This window comes from Vitis vinifera, chromosome 6 (assembly GCF_030704535.1).
Source record: "Vitis vinifera cultivar Pinot Noir 40024 chromosome 6, ASM3070453v1".
NCBI lineage: Eukaryota > Viridiplantae > Streptophyta > Magnoliopsida > Vitales > Vitaceae > Vitis > Vitis vinifera.
In genome coordinates this window covers 19153641-19162307 of record NC_081810.1, presented here as the reverse complement: position 1 = coordinate 19162307, position 8667 = coordinate 19153641, and the positions used below count along the sequence as shown (strand labels likewise).

Below are 8667 nucleotides of genomic sequence, written 5' to 3'. Positions count from 1 at the left end.
AAATAATAAAATGAAATCTTCATAATTATTTATTTTAAGCCACTCTACCTCATCATCAGTTAAATTATTTATTTATGTTATCATGCAGTTGTCATCATCAGTTGCTCTCACAGACAACGTCAACCCTCCAGTTATTATCACATATGTACTTCTTTCTTCCATCTACACCCGGCACCCCCCAAATGACCTAATCCGCCCCCCAATCTGACATTTTTCCCCCAATTGCGTCAATATAAGCAAGTCAAGTTGACCAGCTCAGCTTTGCCGGTTGAGCAATTTATTTGATTCAGTCGCTCTTTTTTCATTTTTCCCCCAAATGAAACATTTTTTTTTTTAATTTATTAAAAACAACGACTTGATTTGGATCTCTTTCGAAATAATATTCTATTCTTTACAATTTGGCTCTTTGCATAAAAATTGCTTATATTATAAATTCCCATGATATTTTGTTATATGTACTTTAGATTTGAATGTTTGACATAAACAAATTGAACAAGTCTAAATTTCAACTCATTGTTATATCAGCGAAAGAATAAATTATTTAAATGAAACTTAATATTAATATATTTCATTTGAAAAAGCTTGAATGAGAATTTTAAGATTTAAAGTTACTCCCATAACCATTATACAAAGATTTGTTTTCATCTTTTTTCAATGTTAGAGCTTGATGATATGAATTGTTTTTTGGTTTGACTTGAAAACTTTGTGGTATGATATATATGGTGAAGAAAAATTATACTTTAACCCAATAGTAGTTGGATTCTTTCTATTTTTGTACCACTTTTTAATATAGTGGATTTTCTTCTCCTTTATCCTTAGTTTTTTTGTTTAGGATTTTTCACATAAATTATTCATATTTTCTTATTGCCTATTTTCGTTTTTCGGTGTAACACCTAGTAGAGAAGTGGAAGCTAAATATATAAGGTACAAGCATGCTCATGGAGTTGCTTAGCTTAGGGCTCTCAGAATGCTACAACATGCATGCATTTGCTACAATCATGAACTTCACCTCCCTATCCGCTACCCTTTGAAACCATTGAGGACTAAATTGAGTTGCAAGGGATACAACCCCTTTCAACCCACAACAGTAAAGTGAATTAGTGCTTCATGGATAGAACATGCGAGGGAAATTAAACTTAAGGTAAAAAATTACTCAAGCAAAGAAACAAAAGACTTCTTTTAAAATTGAATTTCATTCATTTTCGAAGAATCCCATAGAACTCCATGAACAAAAAGCTCATACAGTTTTGTACCTGCAAAGTATTTCAAGAAGAAAAACTAAAAACACCCCTCCAAGGGATAAGAAAAAATATCTTCTATATTCTATATTCTAGAACACCCCTCCAAGGAAATTTGAGAAGGAAAATGATGACTTTTCCTCAAATTTCCCTTCTCTATTTCTAGAATACTACTGGTTGCCAGCCTAAAATTAGTCAACCTTTGATCCTTTCAGAGATGGTAGCAGAACAAATTCTCCACCAAATATCTTGTGAGGCCCCATTCCTTTTTCTAAATTGCTTCCCTTGTTTTCATGATTGGTTCACATCTTGATGAATAAGGTTGCAGTAGAATGTATGGTGGTAGCCATCTGTGGGTACCCCTCACAGATTTGGAGCAATGGGCCTGGGCCCAAGCATTTAAAATTAAGAGCTGAATTTGGAGGACTAGACAGAGTCTCTGGCCCAGAAAGAAATATGGTAAGTTATGTGAAAGGTCTTGGGGTTAGACGCCAAAAATGGTGGGAGCGGTTAGCCCAAAAGGTTGCTGCCATGAGAAGGTGGCAAAGTGGGTAGCTAGTGATGTGGTGAAAATGCCCCCATTATCTCCGGTCCCGGCGGTAAGTGAAGAGATGTATAAGAACACAGCTAAGAAGAAAAATTAAAAAGAAGTTGGCTTATCACACTCCAACAGACTTAACCATCGGAGGTGTCTGCCCGGGGCTTCACCGGGTAAACCTTGCATTGCAGGTGAACGTGAGACAAGAAGAAGCTGGAAGTTTGGAAAGAACAGCTCCAACACCATCCAAACTTCGAGAACACTTAGGTTGGGTGTGCCCCACCCATGCAAGATTGTTGGATGCAAGTGGATGCTTCTCATACGTTGACCAAGCGTGCCACAGCTTTTGAATTGCACCATCGGATAGGCAGCCCAATGCTTACAGTGTATGTATAATTAAATGCGCCATTTGTTCATGGAGGGAGATAAGAGATGTGCTAACACATTTAATCTTTAGTGGACAGAGTATGCCTATCAATCCTTGATGGGGTTGAGCCACAACTCTTTCTTTTCCTTGGCGCACTTAAAAGGTGCGCCAGTTAAGTCTGGGAGAGGGTTCTGTAACCAGTTCATAATGCATATAAACAATTCAATGAACACTTACAACATGAATTCAATCTGTAAAAGTCAAGCTGTTGGAATCGGTTCAACCTTTGGTTTCCAAACTCTAATCTCTCTTTTTTAGATGGTGTTTCTGAAGATAATAGCAGAGTGAGTTCGGGACCATTTTCTGAAAACTTTGTAACAGTGGCTTCCATCAAACCACGTTGCTCTTGCCACCATGTTGAGCAGTTGGTGGAACGTGCTCCTTAACCGCAGCGGAAGTGAGATGGTGGAGGACGTGGTCAAAGTGTTGGACCACATTATGAAGTGAGAACGTGTGAACGTGTATTCAGCTTACATTCTCCCACTTGGTCCACACCTTTAACCTAATGTCCTAATTTAGTCCATCAATTGTCCCATTAAGTAACAAATACATGAATCATGGCGATAAGTTCTCTATTTAACGAGTGTTACCTTCCATGTATTACAGTGTACTCATTTCTTAACATTATACTTTATGTGGCAATATTACTTAATGAATAAACCCTATGTTCATTCTTGGTCCAATGAAGTTGAATTTTCTCAAAATTAAATAAAAAGTGCGCATCAATATGAGAAAACATCATAATAAGAGTTTGTACAATAGAAACTACATAAGGGAACTAAGTCCCATGTTCACTACATGATCCTTGAATTTCAATGGTAGCATGCCCTTAGTCAAAGGATCAACGATCATCAATTCAGTGCTAATGTGCTCAATAACCACTTTCTTTTCTTTAACACGTTCTCTTATGACTAGATACTTAATGTCGATGTGCTTGCTTCGACTTCCACTTTTATTGTTCTTTGCCATAAAGACTGCAGCTGAATTGTCGTAATATATACTCAATGGCCTAGATATTGAATCCATAACTCTAAGCCCGAAAATGAAACTCTTAAGCCATACACCATGTGAAGTAGCCTCAAAACAAGATATGAACTCAGCTTCCATAGTAGAAGTAGCAGTCATGGTCTGCTTAACGCTCCTCCAAGATATAGCTCCACCGGCCAATATAAAAATGTATCCAAATGTTGATTTACGTGAATCAACACAGCCAGCAAAGTCTGAATCTGAGTAGCCAACTACCTCTAAATTGCTTGTTCGTCTGTGCATAAGCTTGTAATATTTGGTTCCTTGAAGACATCTCATCACTTTCTTTGCAGCTTTCCAGTGGTCTATACCTGGGTTACTCTGATATCGTCCTAACATTCCAACAGCAAATGCAATGTCAGGCCTTGTGCAGACTTGAGCATACATCAAACTTCCGACTGCAGAAGCATATGGAATGTTCTTCATTTGTTCCCTCTCAAGATCGTTTTTCGGGCATTGGTTCAGATTGAACCTATCACCCTTCACTATAGGAGAAACACTAGGTGAACAATTCTTCATCTGAAATCTCTTTAAAACTTTATTGATATAGGTTTCTTGAGACAAACCTAAGATACCTTTAAATCTGTCTCTATGGATCTTAATGCCAATGACATAAGATGCCTCACCCATATCCTTCATGTCAAAAATTTTAGAGAGGAATTGTTTCACCTCATGAAGTAAACCCTTATCATTGGTTGCAAGTAAGATGTCATCCACGTATAAAACAAGAAAACAAACTTTACTCCCACTGACCTTAAGGTATATGCATTGATCCATAACATTTTCTTCAAAACCAAATGAAGAAATTATGTTATGAAATTTTAAATACCATTGGCGGGATGCTTGTTTTAAACCTTATATGGATTTCTTAAGCTTACAAACCAATTGCTCACCATCACTAGAGGGGAATCCTTCAGGTTGTTTCATGTAAACCTCCTCCTCTAGCTCTCCATTAAGAAATGTTGTTTTCACATCCATTTGTTGCAATTCCAAATCAAAGTGGGCTACTAATGCCAATATAATGTGTAAGGAATCTTTCTTAGATACAGGAGAAAAAGTTTCCGTGTAATCGATTCCTTCTTTCTGAGTGAACCCCTTTGCAACAAGTCTGGCCTTGTATCTCTCAATGTTGCCTAATGAGTCTTTCTTTGTCTTAAAAACCCATTAACAACCAATGGTTTTTGCACCATTAGGCAACTCAACAAGGTCCCAAACATCGTTGCACTTCATGGAACTCATCTCATCCTTCATGGCATTGTACCACAATTCTGATTCTTTGCAACTCATGGCTTGTGAAAATGATTCGGGATCATTTTCGGCTCCTATATTGTAGTCACATTCCTGTAGATACACTACATAATCATTAGGAATTGCTGACCTCTTAGTTTGAGTAGACCTTCTTAAGGTTGCACCAATATCTTCTAAGGAAGTATGAGGTTCAACTTGTTGTCCAGAAGTATCAGGAAACTCCTGATCAACTTGATCTACTGGAATGTTGTCAACAGCTTGTGGAACTTCAACAACTGGTTGAACTTCAGTGATTGTTCGTTCTACACCCGATTGTACTTGAGGGGTGTTATGAACAATAAACAATCTATCACTTGAAGTGGAAGGTTGAGACTCTGTATGATCAATATCAGAAACTATGTTTCTAAATTGATCGCTCCCACTGACCAAGTCATATTCAAGAAATTTAGCATTTCTTGATTCCACAATCCTAATACTATGAGATGGACAGTAAAATCTGTACCCCTTAGACTTTTCAACATATCCAATGAAATACCCACTAATAGTCCTTGGGTCCAGTTTCTTCTCTTGTGGATTATAAATTCTCACTTCAGACGAGCATCCCCAAACGCGCATATGTCGCAAACTCGGTTTCCAACATTTCAATAACTCAAATGGCGTCTTTGGGACAACCTTGGTTGGAACTCGGTTTAATATATACACTGCTGTATTAAGTGCTTCAGTCCACAAGAATTTAGGAAGTTTTGAGCTGCTAAGCATACTCCTCACCATGTCCAATAAAGTTCGGTTTCTTCTTTCTGCTACACCATTTTGGTCTGGAGAACCAGACATGGTGTATTGGGCAACAATCCCATGCTCTTGAAGAAACTTCGCAAATGGCCCAGGTGATTGTCCATCTTCCAAGTATCTACCATAATATTCTCCACCTTTATCTGATCTCACAATCTTAATTTGTTTACCATATTGTTTCTCTACTTCTGCCTTGAAGACTTTAAAGGCATCTAAAGCTTCATTTTTATTATGAAATATGTAGAGATACATGTATCGTGAGAAATCATCTATGAAAGAGATGAAGTATTTCTGACCATGAGAGTCCATGTCAAGACTACATATATCAGTATGTATGATCTCTAGTATGCTGGAATTCCTAGTAGCACCTCTTTTTGACTTATTGGTCTACTTACCCTTAATGCAGTCCACACAAGTCTCAAAGTCAGTAAAATCTAGAGTACTAAGTACCCCATCATTCACCAATCTTTTGATTCTATCTATGGAGATATGACCTAATCTCTGGTGCCACAATGTAGAGGAATCCTCTTTTACAACACATCTCTTAATGCCAGTTTGGACATGTAATGAATTATGAGCGGTATCATTTTGTAATAATATACAATAAAGACCATCAGACAAGATAACATTCCCAACACATTCAGATTTATAAATCAAACTGAAAGATGTTTCTGAAAAATGAAAGGAATATCCAAACGGTACAAGTCTAGAAACTGAAATCAAGTTTCGTGAGAAACTTGGTACATAAAAGGTCCTTTGCAATTCCAAAATAAAACCACCATATAAAGTTAAATAACATGTCCCTATTGCTTCCACATGCGAGCCCATCTTGTTTCCGGATAAGATGAATTGCTCACTTGTCATTGGCTTCCTTAGTTTTGCATACCCTGCAAGGAATTTGAAATGTGGATTGTAGATCCAGAATCAATCCACCATGTGTTGGTGTTTACATTAACCATATTAGATTCATAGCAAACAAATGAGGTAGGGTTACCTTTCTTCTCAAGCCAATTCTGAAATTTCAGACACTTCTTCTTCACGTGTCCTTTTTTTTTACAGAAAAACACTTTTCGTCTTTCTTAATGTCAGATTTGGGAGGAATTTGTTGCTTCCCTTTCTGACTAGCTTGAGATTTTCCTTTCTTTCCTTTCCTTTGCATCACCAGCATGGCACTTTCTCCCTGTTCCATCAATAACCTTCCTTCCTCTTGAACACACATGGTCATCAATTCATTAATAGACCACTTATCCTTATGTGTGTTGTAAGAGATTTTGAAAGGTCCATATTGAGGTGGAAGAGTGTTAAGGATAAAGTGCACCAAGAAAGATTCAGACATTTCTACCTCGAGTTTCTTCAATTGAGCCACAATGTCCCTCATCTCCATGATATGTTCACGCACACCTCTTATACCGGTGAGCTTCAGGGATGTGAACTTCATAATTAGGGTGCTTGCCAAGGCTTTATCTGAAGTGACGAATTGCTCGCCAATAGCCTTTAGCAATTCACAGACATTCTCATGTTGCTCGATTGAACCACGTATACCAGCACTGATTTTTGTCTTAATGTACATCACGCTAAGGCGATTAGATTTCTCCCAGTGTTCGTACAATAATATTTCTTCAAGTGTGTTGGTATCAATGATCTTATGTGGTTCATCTTTCCTTATAGCATAATCTATGTCCATGCACCCTAATTGAAGAAGAATTCTCTCCTTCCATATCTTAAAGTTATCTCCTCTAAGTTCGGGAACCTCACAACGAATATCAGATATGCTAGGTAAAACTGCACAAAAGGATTACAAGCTTATTAAAAAATTTGAGGCTTTAATATAAATTCATGCTTTACCAATGTAGAACATGCTTAAAATTGAATCTAATTTTGTTAAAAATTGCCCGTAGGCTAAATCTTTAATTCAATCAGATTAATTATCTTTATGATAGACTTTATCAAACTATTTTATTGAATTATGAAATTTATTATGAATATAGTTTGATATTTTCTGTCTATAATCTTTATGATAAACCTATTAAATTAATTATTCATAACTTATGTGGGTAAATTAGGAAAAATTAATTTTAATATTTTATCCTAATTAATTATATAAACATAATGAAAACCCTGTGGGGTAAAATCATCATATTTATATAGTTAATTACAATTAATGTCCATAATGTGATCCTTATTAATATATAATTTTTATATAATGAAGGATGTTGTGGCTATTCCTTAATTATTTAAAAAATCATATGGATTCACTGGACATTAAAACTATATGATATATTTTTAATATATCTAACTAAATTTTAGGCAACAATTGCATGCATACTATATGATATAATTTTAATATATCTAACTAAATTTAGGCTATATTTTTACACATACAAACATATAAATTAAAATAAATAATTTAATTTGCATGTATAAAAATCACATATAATTTAGAATAATTTAAAAGGTTTCAAATTATGAATGGATGCCTAAACCCAATAAAATTATTTCAAACAGGTCATAATTGCCTAAATTGGCCCAAATTTCACAATCAGTTACAAGCCCAAAAAAATAATTTAAACCGGGCCATAAGAACCTAAATTGACCCAATTTTAACAATTAACCCATAGCCCAACACTTAAAGCCCCTTAATTCAGTAAAATGGGCCACTGTCATGCAATAAGCTTCATAGGCCCAAAAGTCACTTATACCAAGGCCCAAAAACTTAGCAGAACTCAATCTCTCTCTAGTTTTTATTATTATTATTATTATTATTATCAACTGCAACGAAAACCCACCATCCTAATTTTCCGCCACCCCATGGACTACTTCATCACTGGTAGCCACGTACTCGCCGCCACCCACATGGATTGCACCATTATTAGCTAGCTATGGAGCCGTCTGCAACACATGCAAGAACAACCCCACGCAGTGCCTTTCAAGCAGCCTGCATCACCAGCGGATGAACGCCACTGTTGCCGCTTTTTCCGGCACCAAATCCACCGCCGCTAGTCCAAGTCTGACCATGGCAGAATTGAGGCAATGACGGTGGAGACTAAATGCACCAGATAGACAGCGCCTCTCCTCACAGGCAACACCATGCTTCAGCCGCAAAACAGCCTGGCAGCGCTTCAGGAAAGCTTTGCATGACTCACAGTGACAATGGCCTCTTAAACACCCACCAGATTGCTTCCTTAGCCCTTATCATGGTCACCTTTGGAAATGGGTGTACCGGAGGCAGACCCACTTCGGAAATGATGCAGGATTTCTGTCGGAAAGTCGCCGAATAGTGGCTTTCATTGGAGATAATTGGAGAAGTCGATCTCCAAGTTTGGCAAATGGGTTCTTTCAAGTAAAGCTATGGCTCATAGATTGGGTGGAGGCTCACCATCCAGAGCCGACTTTATTAAAAT

General features: G+C 37.0%; 1 protein-coding gene across 1 annotated transcript; it reads right to left on the bottom strand.

The window, feature by feature from the left end:
• Window positions 1–2250: 2250 nt before the first annotated feature.
• On the bottom strand, window positions 2251–6950 carry LOC132253890 (uncharacterized). Its single transcript, XM_059737234.1, has 2 exons — window positions 6609–6950; window positions 2251–2334 (listed from the first exon to the last, which is right to left on the bottom strand). Exons 1-2 carry the CDS (start codon window positions 6948–6950, stop codon window positions 2251–2253), a joined length of 426 nt encoding a protein of 141 aa, XP_059593217.1.
• Window positions 6951–8667: the final 1717 nt, after the last annotated feature.

What these genes read in the sequence shown, in the direction of transcription:
- LOC132253890 (XM_059737234.1), bottom strand. Translation starts at nt 6,950, where the DNA reads ATGGACATAGATTATGCTATAAGGAAAGATGAACCACATAAGATCATT. An exon ending in CTCAATTGAAGAAACTCGAG is followed by an intron (nt 2,335 to 6,608) that starts GTAGAAATGTCT and finishes AACTGGTTACAG; the next exon opens with AACCCTCTCCCAGACTTAAC.